The sequence below is a fragment of the Palaemon carinicauda genome, chromosome 19 (genome assembly GCF_036898095.1).
Source record: "Palaemon carinicauda isolate YSFRI2023 chromosome 19, ASM3689809v2, whole genome shotgun sequence".
Taxonomy (NCBI): domain Eukaryota; kingdom Metazoa; phylum Arthropoda; class Malacostraca; order Decapoda; family Palaemonidae; genus Palaemon; species Palaemon carinicauda.
Window position 1 is genome coordinate 76036086 of NC_090743.1, and position 18362 is coordinate 76054447.

The 18362-nt window shown below is 42.7% G+C and overlaps 1 protein-coding gene across 1 annotated transcript in view; it reads right to left on the bottom strand.

Moving 5' to 3' along the window:
- LOC137659075 (zwei Ig domain protein zig-8-like) overlaps window positions 1–17378 on the bottom strand; it is a 60417-nt gene extending 43039 nt beyond the window's left edge. The window contains exons 1-4 of the mRNA XM_068394162.1: window positions 17311–17378; window positions 3327–3604; window positions 3060–3136; window positions 2261–2406 (exon numbers count right to left, since the gene is read on the bottom strand). Coding sequence (XP_068250263.1) covers window positions 2261–2406; window positions 3060–3136; window positions 3327–3604; window positions 17311–17350 — 541 coding nt within the window. The 5' untranslated portion in view covers window positions 17351–17378. The remainder of the gene's footprint in view (window positions 1–2260; window positions 2407–3059; window positions 3137–3326; window positions 3605–17310) is intronic.
- Between the last annotated feature and the right edge of the window lie 984 nt (window positions 17379–18362).

Below are 18362 nucleotides of genomic sequence, written 5' to 3' on the forward strand. Positions count from 1 at the left end.
CCAGGGCATACCAACCTACGGCTCAGGAGCCGCATGCGGATCTTTAAGATCAAACCATATTTAGTAGATAACTCTATACTAAATTTGTCAGCCTTTACTAATGTGAACCAAACGGAGTTGGAGCTTGAAATAGGTGGTTTGCAGGAAAAGGTTAGGGGTATCAAAATTTTAAGCTTTACTTTGATCTAGAGTCTTTAGAAACGATGAGTCACGTTAGTAGTCAACACAAATTGGGAAAATTACTAAATTTAAAAAAAAAAAACACAAAGGTAAGATTGTTATTGAGGTTTGGATTTGGATTACATTACTAGAAAACTTAAGAAAATGTAAAGTTTGCATTTGTGGTACTCTCCATTTTCAGATTCATTTATTAGGAGAGCAAATCAGGCGCTGGTTGTTGTTTGGTCCCTGTGAGCGGAGACTGTACCGAGTCTGGGACGGAGTAGTTTTCCCATTGGCTGAGACACTCGCTGGGAAAGGATCCGTCACAGTCGGGCTGCTGCTACACTCACAGACCTCAGTGATAGACAGGGTCTGAGTAATGCTGGCCTAAGTTCCCAGTGACGCTCCCTGAGCGAGCCTAAATTACAGGCAATCTGTTCTGCCGCTCAGCTCCCAGGTCCAGTACGTCCTGAGCTGCTTCCTGATTGGCTGAGATGCTTGCCGGGAGAGTCTCTGTCACAGGCAGGCTGTCGGGTCGCTGATCGTTCTTATGCTTGTCGATGTGGGCAAAGGGTTGATTGGTGTTCCTATGGCAGGAGGGGAAGAGGAACATCTCTTGTGTGTTATTGAGGTTCAGATTTTCCTGCTGTATGAGCAGGGCCTCAAGGATCGTTCTATTGCCAGTGATGTCTTTTCTTTTGATGCATTTGTTGTGCACCAAGAGCTGGCACAGCTTAATAGCACCCTGGTGAACCTGGCAGGACAAACTTTTAGAAAGTTTCGTCATCATACCAATATAACGGCCGCAAATCCAGGACTGGGTATTGGTAGGAATAGCTGACATTTGACTTCTTCAGAAAGTTTTGCATGGTAGGAGCTGGATTGTTTTTCATGACAAGGGATCTGGTCCTCGTTATTTGATAATAGATTATCAAGATGATTTCACTTCCTACTTGTCGTGATGTTGTTCCTTATAATCTTCATAGCCTTCTTGTCTTCCTGGTACTGCTTGTGCATAAAACCCTTGTAGTATAGGTTGACATTTGGATGTACTGCTCGCTGCTGCGCCCACTTTCGTACTAATTATCCATGACACGTTTGACCTCTTGGTTGACCTCCCGATTGGAGTAGCTGTTGCTCACAAGGACCTGGGTAATCCTTTCCAATTCCTTGTGGGTCTCCGTCGAGGAAGAACAATGTTAGAGGGCCTGACAAACATAGGCTCGGATAGTAGAGGTCTTGTACCTAATGGGATGTTCACTTTCACCATTCAAGCAGAGGTCTAAGTTCGTGGGTTTTGTGTAGATGGTAATGTTGAAACCATGCTCAACAGTCGAGACCAGGACATCCAAGAAGGGAATGCGGCCATTGTGATGATGCTCCACTGAAAATCTAAGGGATCTGCTCTCCTTAAATGTCCTACAGAATTCATCTATGTGGTCAGAAGAGGGGGGTTATACACAGGTCTCATCTATGTAGCTGAAGTGTATTTCGGGGCGATCTACATGTGAAAAAAAAAATCACTCCTCAATGACTCCCATGTAAAAGTTGGCAAAGAGGACACTTAGAGGAGAGTCCATTGCCACACCATCCTTTTATATGTACATGTGCCCATGATAGGTGGTGAAAGGGGCCGTCTTTGGACATATTACCAGGAGAGTGCGGGTGCCATGTTCAGAATATTGAGTGGAGGGGTCAAATCATCCTTATAGACCCGATCCAGAATAAGCTGGATGGTTTCGTCTACAGGAACATTAGTGAAAAGTGACTCCACATCAAGAGATGCAAGGACTCCTTCACTGGAATGCCCTGACAAACATTAAAGGGCATTCCAGTGAAGGAACAGGGAGAGACCGAATAGTAATTCTGGGAAAAAAAATATATATAGCTACATATGTAGCTCTATTGTAAAAGGGCGATTATTATTATTATTATTGTTCTGTGCACTATAGGTTTCTTTATGTTTGATTATACAAAACTTACTGCATATCCACATGAATTTACTAACATTTACGGAATTCAAATATAACTTTTACTTGTTTAATTTAGATAGAAAATTCTTCATTTATTGTCTGTATCTGTCGTTAAAGATGCTTACCAGTAACATTGAGAGTGGAGATGAGTAGCAGAGGTGGTAGTGTTGCTACCTGACATCGATACTGTCCTCCATCTTTCACTTGGGCATCTCTGATAACTAGCTGCCATCGTTGCCATTTGTCGCCAGATTCTTGGAGCAAGGAGTACCTGTTATAGAGTAGTTTACTTACAATGATTATTTGACTGTAATGGCTTTGCAAAATTATTCGTTCATGGTTTGATGTTAGTCAAATACACGGATTAGTTTAGAATAGGACATATAAGGTATATATAAACACAAAGATTATTTGACTGTGAGGGTTCTGAAAACTTATATACGTTGATTTTGCGGTTTAGACAAAACTCAGATTGATTTTGGATATATATTTATTGTATTCAAATTATAGAAATTTTAGAGGTATTAATCACCAGATTCTTGAAGCTGAGAACCTGGGGTTTCTTAGTTTTAAAGATTATTTGACTAAGGGCTTTTCAAAATTGTATGTGAATGGATTTGCTATTTAGACAAATAATCAGATTTAGAGTAATATGACATACAGTATTTTGAAAGATGGGAGGTCAGACCAGGTAATAGACAGAATTCTCTAAATGAGGACGTTTGTTTTCATTATTTTCATTGTTGAGAATACTTTGATTCGATTATTAAGATACAAGAGGTCAAATAATCTAAAAAAAAGTTAAAAATGTCCAGTTTATATTCATCAGAGAGAGAGAGAGAGAGAGAGAGAGAGAGAGAGAGAGAGAGAGAGAGAGAGAGAGAGAGAGAGAGAGAGAGAGAGAGTTAGAGTTATTAAATCTACCTGCTATCTTTAGAATATGTATGCGACTCCCATGTAAGTAATTCCAAATTATCATCAACATCTCTAAGCCATGATACCTGAAAATAAGTAAATATTGCAATTTAGATTTTTTCATTTTCTTTTTGTAAGTATACAAACAATAGAAATACTATAATTCATGTGTACTTATCTGTATAGTTATTCATAAGATATTCAACTTCAATTTAATATGCTTTATGGAAAAAAAATGTCAGTAACTCAATAAAACCCAACGCTAGGGTAACTCACTGATTCATTAGTAACGTCATGCACCATACAATCTAAGGTAGCAGTCGTCCCTAGGTAGACATTAATCGTAGAATTAGTTGACGCAAAGTGAGGCTCGTGAATTTGGTGCTCCTCATGAGTATGGTGGGTATGGTGGGCGTGATCATACTGACCCTCTGACACCACGACGAACCTAGGGAACCTCGATTTGCGAGGAAGAATCACTGGTACTCCAACAACGGATGTAGATATAGAGGTTGCAATTAAGGTCTCCTTCAAGTAGGTAGCTGTGGTTGATCCTGTGTTAGAGAAAAAGGATTTGATTACTTTATTTCTTTTAAACAGAAGAGTGATCCCTAAAAAATGTGCTTTCATAAACGAATGCCATGCTTGAGAAACTGTAATCGAATGATAGGCCTGAGGAACTGAAAAAGGATGATAGTCCTGAGAAACTGTAAACAAAGGATAGGACTGAGAAACGGAAAACAAAGGATAGGCCTGAGAAACTGTAATCAAAGGATAGGCCCGAGAAACTGAAAACAAAGGATAGACCTGAGAAACTGTAATCAAAGGATAGGCCTGAGAAACTGAAAACAAAGAACAGGACTGAGAAACTGTAAACAAATGATAGACCTGAGAAACTGTAATCAAAGGATAGGCCTGAGAAACTGAAAACAAAGAACAGGACTGAGAAATAGAAAACAAAGGATAGGCCTGAGAAACTGTAATCAAAGGATAGGACTGAGAAACTGAAAATAAACGATAGGACTGAGAAACTGTAAACAAGTAATAGGCCAGAAAAACTGTAATCAAAGGATAGGACTGAGAAACAGAAAACAAAGAATAGGCCTAAGAAACGGATTTTGAACGTAGTGAAAAATCTATTTTTGGGTGAAAGAGCCATGTCGTCCTGATGGAAATTCCTTCGTTGGTAGCTTCCTAAGTTATATGTGACTACAGTGATATATCCCAGAGAATTTACCGAAGGTACCCAGAATTCTAACTCCTGGAGCGAGCATCCCTTAAATCTCTCCAAGGGATATCGCGTAAGGACGTATCTCGACACGTCTCATAGCTATTTACACCCCAAATAGCCTTTCATTACGAGAAGGAATGTGGCAAGAAAAAAATAGGAGAGTCTTAGAGAGGTAAACACTCGACTCTCCTAATGTACTGTAAAATAGTTCGGGCTTCCGCCGCTACGAGGCGCCACCAAACATTCTTCCGTAGCTTTTAAAGTATTTATTATAGATACAGTACCATAGGGAGGGATAAACACCCTTTAACCAAAGGAGGTTAAATAGATTTTTCACTACGTTCAAAATCCGTTTTTTGGGCTTAGGCCATGTTGTGCTGATGGAAGTTTACCAGAGCATTAATGTATCTGTGGATTTAATTGTGCCGTTATCTCGAGTTGACTATTTCCTAATTGGACATAAAGACAAAAGACACTTGATGTTACCGCAATACATCAATCAACTGAGCATGTCATGTGCCAGTTCTTCCTGCCCCCTACAGGGAAAGTCTGTATAGACTCTAGGAAAAAAACCCGAGGATTGTGAGTTCAAGGAACAATTTAGTAAGCAGAAGTATATTGTGTCATATATACATAAAGAGTAGTTTGTATCAGGTACTGAATAGAGTACTGTACCTCCCAAGTCTGCCAATCAGACAAGTTTATGTTCACGTAGAAATCATAATACAGTAACAAACATAGTACAACCAAACTTATCTGTTTGCATAACAAGGGATCTTGTCCCTCAAGATCTCAAGAGGATCAAGGATGCTCTGAATATAATCAAATAATCTTACGGCGAGATAGACGCAAAGATTCCTTCCATGGTTTATTAACAAGAAACACAGAAATTATGATTAAATCATATATTTTATGCTATACATAGACATAAAAAGCATAATTGTAATAACAAAAGAAACATTGCCACTCTATGAAATAGGAAATTTCAATAAATGTTATTACTAAAAACATCACGCATAAATATGCTGGCACACATGTCGAATATTATGCTTAAGTTCACTTAACTGAGTAAGACAGTATATAATGTCCATATCGACACTCAATATCATGATATACCGAAGTCTATCATGTACACCCTTCACTAACAGTCCCAATTAGTGCACTGTCCTTCGCAGTAATCAAACTACAGGCTTTATTACACAGCCTGCAGCCACTACATGAAGTTTTATTTCTTGCAGTTGCTTCGCATAGTGCTTGAAAAATACTCTGGAGGACTTCCAACCAGTATAAGCACGCAGATTATCAAACGACATAGTTTGGAAAAAATTGAGAGACGAGGCAACCATTCTTGGATCATGACCTGCGGGTGTACTATCAGGATCCGCCCTGCGAATAAAGTAAGTGATTTTCGCCCTTATCTGTTTCAAAGATAATGTCGAACCAGAAGTCTCTCCCCTAAAAGGTTGGCCTTCCCTAAAGTCTGAAGTTGTACGAAGATAGACCTTTAAGCATTCCACTGGACAGAGAGATGCTTCTTCCTTTAGAGGGCCGATTCTCCAGGGGCCCCATCTCTTAGTGGGTAGCTCATTCTTGGCGAGAAACGTTGGATCCGGAAAGAGATTTAGTTCACCATTTGGTGTAAACTATGTGGCCGTCATCCCTCGAGAGGGCCACTATTTCACTAACTCTGGCTCCTGAGGCTAGTGCAAATAAAAATATCACTTTCTGAGTCAAGTCTTTTTAGCGAGCAATCTTCATTCTTCAGGGTCGAAGCCAGATGAAGCACCTTATCCAAGGACCATGAAATAGCCATAGGAGGGGCTGCAGGTCGAAGTTTAGCACAGGCTTTCGGAATCTTATTGAAGATTTCATTAGAAAAGTCCACTTGGAAGGCATAAAGAATCGGTCTAGCCAAGGCAGATTTGCATGTCGTAATCGTATTAGCCGCTAGTCCTTGTCCGTGAAGATGGATGAAGAAGGACAAGCAGAAATCCGTAGAAATCTCTTGAGGTTTCTTTGCCTTGACAAAGGCCACCCATTTCTTCCAGGAGGATTCGTATTGTCTTCTCGTTGACTTTGACTTGTACTCTTCTAAGAAGTTAATACTGTCTGCCGAAAACCCGAACCTTTTCTTGACCGCTAGGGTGAGAAATCATGAGATGAAGGTTCTGGGTTTTCTCTGATGAAGCGTAGACAGTCGATTTCTGTACTAGCTGAGTCAGAACTGGTTCCGGCAACGGGATCAGCTTCAGGCGTAGTTCTGTTATCAACGGAAACCATACACTGCCTGGCCACTTGTGGGCCACTATCGCTGCCCATCCCCGAAAGGATCTCAGTTTGTCGAGTGCTTCCAACAGAAGGTTGGTTGGTGGGAACAGGTAAATCCTGGACCACCTGTTCCAATCCGGGGACATTGCGTCCATAGCTTCCGCTAGAGGATCCTCGTACGGGGCTACGTACTGGGCCAACTTCTTGTTGTCGCTCGTTGCGAATAGATCTATTTGCAATTCTGGGACTTTGTTCAATATGAACGAGAATGATCCTGCGTCTAGGGACCATTCGGACTCTATCGGGCTGAACCTGGATAGAGCGTCCGCTGTCACATTGCGGAATCCTTGAAGGTGGATTGCTGATAAGTGCCATTTCATCTTCTTGGACAGATGAAAGATTGCTAGTATCACATGATTTAGCTGAGGCGATCTCGAACCTTGTCGATTTATGCATCTCATAACCACTTCGCTGTCTAGAACCAGACGAATGTGGATAGAGCGGCGAAGTTTCAGTTTCTTCTGGGAAAGAAACACTGCCATGGCTTCCAGGTAATTGATGTGGAAGGACTTGAAGAGGGGGAACCAAGTTCCCTGTACCTTTCGATGATGAGAATGACCCCCCCATCCTTCCTTTGAGGCATCCGTGTGGACGGTGACTGCAGGAGGGGTTGGTTGCAAGGGTACTTTTCCTCTTAAGCTCTTCACTTCCGACCATGGCTTGAGAATTGATCGTAGATGACTTGGTAGTGGTCTTAGTAGATCTCTTTGATCGTTGTAAGCGAATTTTCTCCAGATCCCTGATGCATCTTTTAGTCGTGCTCTCAAAAGTGGGTCCGTCAAAGAGGCAAACTGGAGAGACCCCAACACTCCCTCCTGTTGTCTTCTTGATATTCTTCGGGATTGAAGAAGATTTTTGACGGCCCCTGCTATCTCCTTTCTCTTTGCCATCGGCAACGAGAGGCAATGTGACTGTAAGTCCCAGTGAGCACCCAGCCACTGGAACTTTTGAGCTACAGACAGCCGAGACATTTTCAAGTTTATCTTGAACCCTAGATACTCTAGGAACTGGATCACCTTTATGGTGGCTTGCACACATTCTTCCTTGGATGCTGCCCACACCAGCCAGTCGTCCAGGTAAGCCATTACCTGAACACCCTTGAGGCGTAGTTGTCGAGTAACTGCGTTCGCAAGCTTTGTAAATATTCTCGGTGTGATGTTCAAACCGAAGGACATGGTTCTGAAGACATATCTTCTTTTCTGGAGCTTGAACCCTAAGTAGGGGGAAACCTGACGGTTGATTGGTACATGCCAGTACACATCCGTCATGTCTATGGAGACTGTGTATGCCCTTTTGGGCAGAAGGGTCCTTATGTGCTGAAGCGTCAGCATTCTGAACTTGTAGTTAACAATAAACTTGTTGAGTGGAGATAAGTCCAGAATGACTCTGAGCTTTTCTGAATCCTTTTTCGGAACACAGAATAGCCTTCCTTGAAACTTGATGGACTTTGCTTTCCGTATTACTTTCTTGTCCAGTAATTCCTGAACATATTCTTCCAAAACTGGGGTTGAAGGTTGGAAGAAATGAGGAAAGCTTGGTGGAGTCGGGTTCCAACTCCACTCTAGTCCCATCTTGATCAGGCTGTGGGCCCAAGGATCGAAGGTCCACCGATCCTGAAAATGGAGAAGTCTCCTTCCTACCGGCAGCATCTCACTTTGAGTGCTTGTTGGAGGATTTACCTCCTTGGCCACGTCCACCCTTGTAGCCTCTTCCTCTGAAAGGGCATCTAGAGGAACCTCGAAAGGATCCTCGAGACTTTAGCTTAAAAGAAGCAGATTGCCTTTCAAAGGCTGGGGTGAAACCCAGTGTTTGGGGCACCAGTTGAAAGGTGGTGGTAGGTTGTGCCACTGTGTGGGGCACCGTGGCCACAGGAAGCTGTTGGTGTTGCTGTCTTGGTTGAGAGGGCAACCGAGGTCGTTTAGACTTGTTCTTCGGCTGGGGACCTCCTTTAGCCGAAGATTTCCTCTTTGAGGATAATCCCCACTTGGAGAGCAGATTTCTGTTCTCCGAGGCAGCCTTATCTACGACCTCTTTGACCACATCACTAGGAAAGAGGTCTTTTCCCCAGATATTAGAAGCTATGAGCTTCCTGGGTTCGTGTTTTACGGAGGCGGAAGCAAACACGAACTCTCTACAAGCCGTCCTGGCTCTGACAAAGTTGTACAGGTCCTTAGTTACTGTAGCCAAGTGAGCCTTGGCAAAGACCATATACATGTCTGGGGTATCGGGAATGCTAGCCATTGTTTCTACCCCTGTTTGGAGAGACATAGACGCAGCCAGGCGTTCTTTAGTCTCGTGTTCTCTTTTTAAGGGAAACTCTGACAGCTTTGGGAGGTCCTCGTTGAACTGTCATCCAGCGATATCGGCCTCTAGCTTCCCGACTGAGAAGGTAACATGAACATCCTTCCAGTCTTTATCATCTGAAGGGAAAGCAAGGGAGAAAGGCTTGCATTCTTCTAGCGTGGGACAGGGTTTTCCTGCCCTCACCGCCTTCAGGGCTGCTTTAAGCCCTTTATCCATAAAGGGAAAAGCACGTTGAGGGTCAGCAATAAATGATGGGTCTTTCTTGCTCAAAGCTGGCACCTTTGAGCAATAAATGATGGGTATTTCTTGCTCAAAGCTGGCACCTTTGAGCTAGTGAATGCCCTCTCTTTTAGGTTTGACGTAAGCTTACCCGGTGGATCCCCTCCCCGTACTACTATGGCGTAACTATTCCTTGTTGCATTTAAGCATGGATAGCTGCAGATAGAGTAGTTTCGGGTGGGGTCTTTCGTTACATAGTTGTATACTCCTTTTCGAAAGAAGAAAGGGTCCATCAGAACGACATGGCCATATCACCCAAAAATAGATTTTTTGCTTTGCTCAAAATCCGTTTTTTGGGCTCAGCCATGTCGTCCTGATGGAGGTATACCGGAGAATTACTTGAAAGTACTATATCTGTGGATTTGTATAAGTGCCTTTACTTTCAATGAGTTCCTTATATGGTCTCCTAGACCTTTATATATGAAATTACCGTTATTTGTTATATCCACTAAGCTTGGAACTAGCTTAGGGCTTCCTGCCCCCTGCAGGGAAAATGTCAACTTCGACTATAAGGATTCAAAGTTTGTATCTCCATAGGGACGGATGGTAAATCTCAGAGATTACCTTTTATCCCTTGGAAATCTGTACTCTGATTTCAAGTTGGGCCCTTCAAGGGTTTAATTAAAACTCTAGTATACTTTATTTGTCTGTAACTGAGATAGCCGCAATAAGACACAAATACGTTCAGTATTTTACATTGTAACTAGATTATCAATTGTAGTTACAATCAGGTATGAATCTGATTCGTCATTGAAAACACATCAGGGTCCATATTTTCTCCTTTTGGGAAAAATATGTAATTTCATCGAAATGATGCCACTCAGTGGAGATGTGAAACCAAATCTGACTGATTTGTACAGATTTTGGAAATGCCTGAACACCGTGATGCAACGTTCACTCAGCACTGGTGTTATCGGTCAGATATGCACCTATATGGAACAGTGTGTTAATCATCATTGTAATTTGCACTTGAGGGTAAATATACCTATGCACCCGATGCACCTGAAAGTAAGTCCCAAAGCAGTTCACTGTTCGTCGCAGGCTTAGACGACAGGTTTCTAAAACTACCCGCCGCCACCACAACATGTCTTATTTATGTACTTGCTTCGTATAGTGTTGGAAGAAGTTCCATGAAGAAGCAATATTCTTAGGATCATGAACTGCGGGTGAGCTGTCAGGATCCGCTCTGCGAATAAGTAGGTGAGCATTGCTCTCAGTTAATTTAGGGATAGATTTTGATCCTGAGGTTTCGCCTCTGAAGAGCTGTCCTTCCTTGAAGTCTGAAGTTCTATGAAGATAGACCTTAAGACACCCTAATGGGCATAGGGAGACATCTTCCTTCAGTGCGCAGATTCTCCAAGGACCCCACCTTTTGGTGGGCAGCCCGTTTTTGGCAAGAAAGTAGGATCTGGGAAAGGATTGAGTTCTCCCTCTTCTGTGAACTGAATATGGCCTGCATCCCTGATAAGCCAATATTTCATTAACTCTAGCCCCTGAGGCTATTGCGAACAGAAAATTGAGTTTCCGTGTTAGCTCTTCTAGAGTACAATCCTCATTGTTCAGGTTTGAAGCATAGTGCAAGACTTGACCAACGCCCATGTAATGGGCTTTGGAGGGGTTGTCAGCTTGGGTCTAGTGCATGCTTTGGTACCTTAAAAGGGATTCGCTTATGAGGTTCGTCTCAAAGGCGTATAGAAGAGGTCTAGTCAGGGCCGACATACATGTGGTTATCGTATTGGAAGTCAGGCTTCGTCCAAGTAGGTAAAAGAAGAAAGGGAGACAGAAACCTGTTGAAATTTCTGTTGGTCCCCTTGTTTTCACGAGGGTTACCCCTTTCTTCCAAGACAATTCACATTGTCTCCTGGTTGAACTTGACTTGTACTCTACAATGAAGTTGGCCACATTCTTCGAGATCCCAACCTTTGTTCGCTGTTAGGGCGAAAAAATCATGAGATGCAGGTTGTTGGTGCTTGAGGATGAAATGTAACAGCCGACTTCTGCACCAATTTGGATAAAACTGGGTACGGCAGAGGACTTTTAGCAGGAGATTGGTTGGTGGAATCGGATAAATTTGATTACATTCATTCCAGTCGAGAGACATGACATCTATTGCTTCCGCTTAAGGTTCTCGTAAGGCGTTATATAACGAGGTAGTATCTTGTCGTCGCTCGTTGTGAAGAGGTCGATCTGCAGTTCCGGGACTTTATCGAAAATAAAGGAGAATGAGTCTAAGTCTAGGGACCACTCTGTCTCTATCGGCTTTCGCCCGCATAGAGCATCCGCCGTCACATCGCAGAACCTTTGAATATGAACTGCTTGATAAATGCCATCTTCTCTTCCTTGCCAGGCGGAAGATGGCTAACATCACGGGGTTGATGTGAGGTGAACTCGAGCCTTGTCGATTAGACATATTACTATCACCTCGTTGTTGAGAGCCAATCTGACGTGGACTGTTCTGTGAGGGGATAGTCTCCTCAACGTCAGGAGGACTGTCATAGCCTTCAAGATATTGATGCGTATCAACACTGATGTTTGTGGTGGTTGCAAGAAAATTGTCTGTGCTAGGCTCTTATTCGTTGACAACGGCCTTAATGGCGTGCGCAATCGGGTCGGTGTCAACCTTGTTGATCTCTTCGAGTGTGATGCGTATCTTCTCCAGACTCCTGGCGCATCCTTTGGCTGTGCTTCTATCATTGGGTCTGTCACTAATGCGAACCGGAGAGAGCCCAGTGCTCTTTCCTGTTGGCATTTTGAAATCCTCTTTTGTGTTGGATTAGTCTCGTGACAGATGTCGCTATTTCTCTCCTCTTCTTTAATAAAATGGAGAGGTGGTATGACTGCAAGTTCCCATGGATTCCTAACCATTGAAACTTGTGAGCTGGAGAAAGGCGAGACTTCTAGCGATTGATCTTGAGACACAGGTGTTCCAGGAACTGGATCACCTTTCCGGCTGCTTGCAGACTAGCCTTGGATGCTACCCGCACCCGCCAATCTACCAGTTATGCTACAACCTGTACTCCATCGGAGCGTAGGTGCTGGACGATCATGTTCTTACTCTCCGTGGTGGCTTTGGTAATGACTTCTTGGACCACTGCCTGTGGGAAAGAGTCTAGGCCCCAGATACATGATGAAATCAGTTTTCTGGGGCGTTATTAAAGTCCTGCACACATTTCTAAGCAGTTCTGTTGAGACAAGGAGGCGGTAAGACTATCTTTCATCTCCTGTTCCCTTCTCAAAGGATGATTTCACAACTTTGGAAGGTTTTCATTAAACTGCTAGCCTGCTATCTCCGGATCCAACCTCGAGACGGAGAAGGTTAGATGTACCTCTTTCCACTTCTACTCGCAGGTGGGCGTAGCTAGAGATAATGGTTTGTATTTCTCTAGGATTGGGTAGGGTTTTCCCTCTTCGACTGCTCTCGTGACACAGTCTAGGGCTTTCCCCGAAAGGGGGAAGGCTCAGGAGGAAGGAGCAATGAAGGTTGGATGCTTCTTGCTCAATACTGAGACTTTTGAGTTAGTATATCCGGCCCCTTTCCGGGTCTTGGTAAGGATGGCTTGAGCCTTGTCATGTTCGAGGACAATGACTTCCTTCGGTATAGTCTCCTCACGGGATGTGGGTTCATCTGCAGTCTCACATAACAATCTGGGTATGCTGAAAGCTGGGCCAGAGTTGAAGCTCTTCAAGGGGATTGGACCCCAACTTCTAGGAGATATAAAGCTTCCCATTCAACATGGGCAAGTGTTCCGTCTACCTCCAGGGGTTGGTTCGGAGCAGTGAGGGAGGTCAGATATTTTAAGGGGCTTAGCGGAGCCCCTGGAAGCATCAGGGCGTTTCCTTCCTTGTACATCTCTCTTCATCTCTTTGAGATCTTGCTTATTCTCCTCTTGTTCCTTACGGAACAGTGTCAGTGTTTGCTGGATCGACTCTAGGAGCGTTTCGCTCCTGCCGACCTGTCTAGCCAGTTGGGGAGTTGGGGCTGAAGAAGTTGAGGGCATAAGTTGATATGCCGGCACAGTGAGCTGAGGGACCTCAGTCACCGTCAAAACGGATCCTTCTTCCTCCGTGTGTGGTTGAACCACTCCTTATTTAAGGCCTTCTAGCAGTAGGTCCTGTCCGGTGTCAGTGGACACCTCTGACATCCTATCTTGGTGGATGTCTAAGCTTTGCAGTGTCTGTTGATATCCGTGTCCACTGTCCGTTGGATAGAGGGATGCTGGACCTGTGCCTGAGGAACAAACGTATTGGATTGAGCCTTAGGGAACAGTAGGTACTAAGAAGATTTGTTAGGTAGGTAAGGTCCCGGAGAGTTCTTCTGGAAGCCTCTGACATCCTATCTTCCTCTGTGGGTGGTTGAACCACTCCTTATTTAGGGCCTTCTAGCAGTAGGTTCTCTTCGGTATCAGTAGACACCTCTGACGTCCTATCTTGGTGGATGTCTAAGCTTTGCAGTGTCTGTTGATATCCGTATCCACTGTCCGTTGGATAGAGGGATGCTGGACCTGTGCCTGAGGCACAAATGTATTCGATTGAGCCTTAGGGAACAGTAGGCACTACAAAGATTTGTTAGGTAGGTAAGGTCCCGGAGAGTTCTTCTGGAAGCCTCATACTTACCTTTGGTGGGTTTCCCTTGCTCTATTCCTTGACTCCGTAGTGTCAAGGATATCCTCTACAAAGCTGTCGGTCAGTAAGGTCAGGCGATTGAAGCGACCCATTGGGCCCCAGAACCTCAGGGATCCAGATACGATGCAGCAGGGGCATAAAACCTGTACATCGTATGCCCACAAAAGTCCTTATTCTTGTGGTTGCAGAATACAATTGTACACTTCGCCATTGGCTTCTCCTGTAAGGGAGAAAAAAGGGTGAATGAGTACTAGATTGTTTATATCATTGATATAATATATGTTTAAAATACAGGTCCCAGTACCTTAGGGATCCGGCTACGATGCAGCAGGGGGCATGAGACCTGCCTATCTTGTGGCCACAAAAGTCCCTACTTTTGTGGTTGCAAAACAGGACTGCGCACTTCACCTTAGCTTCTTCCTGTAAGGAAAGAAAGAGTGAAATGAGTATAGGGTAATTTATCTCACTAATAAATATACACATGCATAAATAGTATGCTTTACTATTATTTATCATAGCTTAGGATAGTAAGCTAGAAAAGAAGTAGAAAAGACACATATCTGTGTTTCCCCTCCAGGCAATTGCTGTAACCTACATTATTAATATTTTCATTTTCCTTATCAGGGAAATTAAAGAGTGGAATAACTCTCGTACGTAGAGCCGGAGTCAGTGGATACTAACACTAACTCCACCACTTGTAAAATATTAATAGGTAATCATTGGTGTTCCGATGATCTAGGATTCATCAGAATGTTGAAGGAATACTTCACCTCAACATTTTTTAAAACGGTCTCAACAATGGACTGTGAAAGGATACACTGAGTATGTTGGAAATTTCATACTACTGTATCATTATATACTGTAGTTTTCTAACTGCTGTATTGTTATACTGCAGGAATACTGACTACTGTATTGTCTAATACTGTAGTTTTGCCGGTATGCTACCGGGTTAGGCTAGTACCTGGTGGCACTAGCTGACAGAGAGAGAGAAAGAATGGAAAGAAGGACTATGTAATACTATAGTTTAGTACAATAATTAAGGGTGTAGGGACTACTGTCTCTACTGCCTTCTTTCCAGAATGAGGATTCAAATGGAAGGGGAGGAATACATTGATTCTAGCTTCCATCCAGCCACAATTTCTATTGCCGGCTGTACTGCCAGTTACAGGGTTTGTGGATGGCATCCAAGAGAGGACTGAAGAATACTCAAAAGTATAATGGGTTTCCCAACGGCAGCCGTCAGGGCCCGGCTCAACCTTTCCCGGAGCCTAGCTTCTGATAGGGAGATGGTCGAAGCGGCAGCCTAACCACCATTGTAGGAGCCCGGCCGGTAACCCGGTCACCTCGGCAAGCGGGTTGATTGTAGGATACTGGCCACAGGAATCGTGATGGCTAGGCCGTCACTAGAGGACAGAAGGGGAAGGGAAAGGGTCTTATATTTTACAGAGAAAGGTGGCGGCAGGTATGCCTCCAACTTTCGGCTGTAAGTCAAGGAAACATGGTTTCCTATACCAGCGCCGTCTTGGGCGGCAGAGGAATAACGATTCCCCAGCCTGAGACATTGCCGGATATAAGACATGTCTTCTGGTCTACAAGGGAGAAAGGTGGTGGCAATTATACCACCCACTTTCGGTTGTGAACTAGGGAAGCCAAACTTCCAATGCCGGCAACGATGTAACCGGCAGGGGAATGACTATTCCCCTATCGGTACCGTTGCCGGCAACAAGACAGAATACCCTGAGTTACTGTCTTATTCCAAAGCCGGGATACTCGCCGGCAAAGAAGATCGACAGAAAACACTATCCAAGTCAAGCCGGAATACACTACTCAATAGCGATGACAGAAGATAGGGTTGTCGCCGGGGCTGGCGGCACTCAGGGGGAAGAAAGGGTTTAGCCTCATTTCTCTAAAATAGAAGCGTATCGAATTAATTCAATGATACAAGAGGTTAAATGAGGAATGTTACTAAAGTAAACTAAATGGAGTTAGGTTAACCTAACCTGTGTCGGGCTCTCGGATACGCTAGTACCACCGAGGTCCTATCGTCAACGATAGAAATGTTATTAGGAAAAGGAAATATTGGAAAGAAGGGTTTATCCTCATTTCTCTAAAAGAGAAGCGTATCAAATTATAATAAAATTTCTAGGAGATATATATATCTCCGACCGAATTAATAGAAACGATACAAGAGGTTAAAGGGGGATAACGTTACTAAAGTCTACTAAAACGAGTTAGGCTAACCTAACCCGAGTCGGGATCTCGGCTACGCTAGTACCACCGAGGCCCTATCGTAAACGATAGAAACGTTTAATAGTAAGAGGAAATATTACATGTGTAAAGCTTATCTTCACTAGTATAATTTTGCCTAAATATCTAAAACTTTATACCTAATTACCGGGAACGTCGTACTACTAACTAAATAAAGAATTTATTGCGTACGACAGCGGTCTTAAAATGGCCGCCCCCGGAATGGCAGTGCTCCGCTTAACACACCTAAATTATGTTAATTTAACTGCGAGAAGGGAGCCAAAAATTATACACAGGAAAGATTAAAAACTCAACTTTCCAGAGGATGAAGATGGTGGAGATTGCATGGTAATATTCCTTAAAAACAGTAACAACACCGAGAACAAGTGGGAGAAACACCGTGCTTAAATGGCTACTTATAAAGGAATAGTTACGCCATAGTAGTATGGGGAGGGGATCCACCGGGTAACCTTGATAACGGCTCCCCTTCAAACTCGCCACTCTTCCCCCTCAAGGCGAAAACTCTATTCGGGGTGAAGATTGCTATGTGTCGTATCAAGAAATATGTCCCCTGATATCATGTGATATCCTTAAAAGTTATATTAAGGATACTCGCGGCGGGAGTTAGAATTCTGGAAACCTGTGGTCAATTCTCTGGGAGCATCATTGTAGCCAAATATCCCTTAGAAAGCTACCTAAAGGAACCTTCTATCAGGACGACATGGCTGAGCCCAAAAACTTTACCATTGCATTGGTAAAATATTTATAGTAAAAGTAAAGATATAGGCTACTTTAGGGAAGTTTATGTATTAATGTTAAATATTGTTTAATATCTTGCCTCATGACTGGTTTTTACTGCAAATGATTGATCGTTCACTTATTAAAATATAAACCGTCTGGTTATCTGGATACAAATGTTAAGTTTCAATTAAAGCTTAACTGATAATTTATTTGTCTTTTCATGAGCAAAACAAGTATCTTATATTTATTGTTAGATATATCATACCTACGGATTTTTCTTATGACAATGGATTACTTAATTTTTTAGAAATAAGAAATAAAAATAAAAATAAAACTTATTTTAGTTTATAAATACTTTTGTTTTTATAAGTAAGAAATTTTTCGATTTTTAAGTAAGGAAAACTTCACCTTTCAAAGTAAGAATTACTTTTTATAGCTTTAGAAACTCTTATCTTTTTAGTAGTAATAAATACCTACATTTTTATAAATAAGAAATACTGTACTTACCAAATAGCATTATCACCATAATTTTTATTCTCACATCCATGGTCTTTCAATATTATTGTTCTATATCTGGAAATGAAACGAAGTTGAAATTAACACACGTATTAAGTAATCATGTAACTACCAGTTATTAAAACATGAAACAAGAATTTACCAAAATGTCATCGAAATAAAACAATTTATAGCTGACTTATAAGTGACAGTAATTAGGCCAGTCTATGTACAGTGGAGGTAATTGACCAAGAACTTAATTTTATGTTAATCAAGTCAGTATCTATATGGGGGAAGTCATTGCTTAAGGACCTATCCATAGTCAGGTTAATAAGGCCAGTCTCTACAATGTGAAGTTTTCGGTCAAAGGACTTATCCAAAGTTAGGATAATCAGGACAGTCCTCATAAGGTAGAGGTCATAGCCACAGAACCTATCTAAAGTTAGGCTCATGAGGTAAGTCCATATATGGTGGAGGTTATGGTCAAAGGACCTATACAAAGTTAGGTTAATTATGTCAGTCCCTGTATGGTGGAGGTCATGGCCAATTGGCCTATCCAAAGTTAGGTTAATCATGTCAGTCCCTATATGGTGGAGGTTATGGCCAAAGGACCTATCCAAAGTTAGGTTAATTATGTCAGTCCCTGTATGGTGGAGGTCATGGCCAATTGGCCTATCCAAAGTTAGGTTAATCGTGTCAGTCCCTATATGGTGGAGGTTATGGCCAAAGGACCTATCCAAAGTTAGGTTAATTATGTCAGTCCCTGTATGGTGGAGGTCATGGCCAATTGGCATATCCAAAGTTAGGTTAATCATGTCAGTCCCTATATGGTGGAGGTTATGGCCAAAGGACCTATCCAAAGTTAGGTTAATTATGTCAGTCCCTGTATGGTGGAGGTCATTTCCAAAGAACCTATCCAAAGTTAGGTTAATCATGTCAGTCCCTATATGGTGGAGGTTATGGCCAAAGGACCTATCCAAAGTTAGGTTAATTATGTCAGTCCCTGTATGGTGGAGGTCATGGCCAATTGGCCTATCCAAAGTTAGGTTAATCATGTCAGTCCC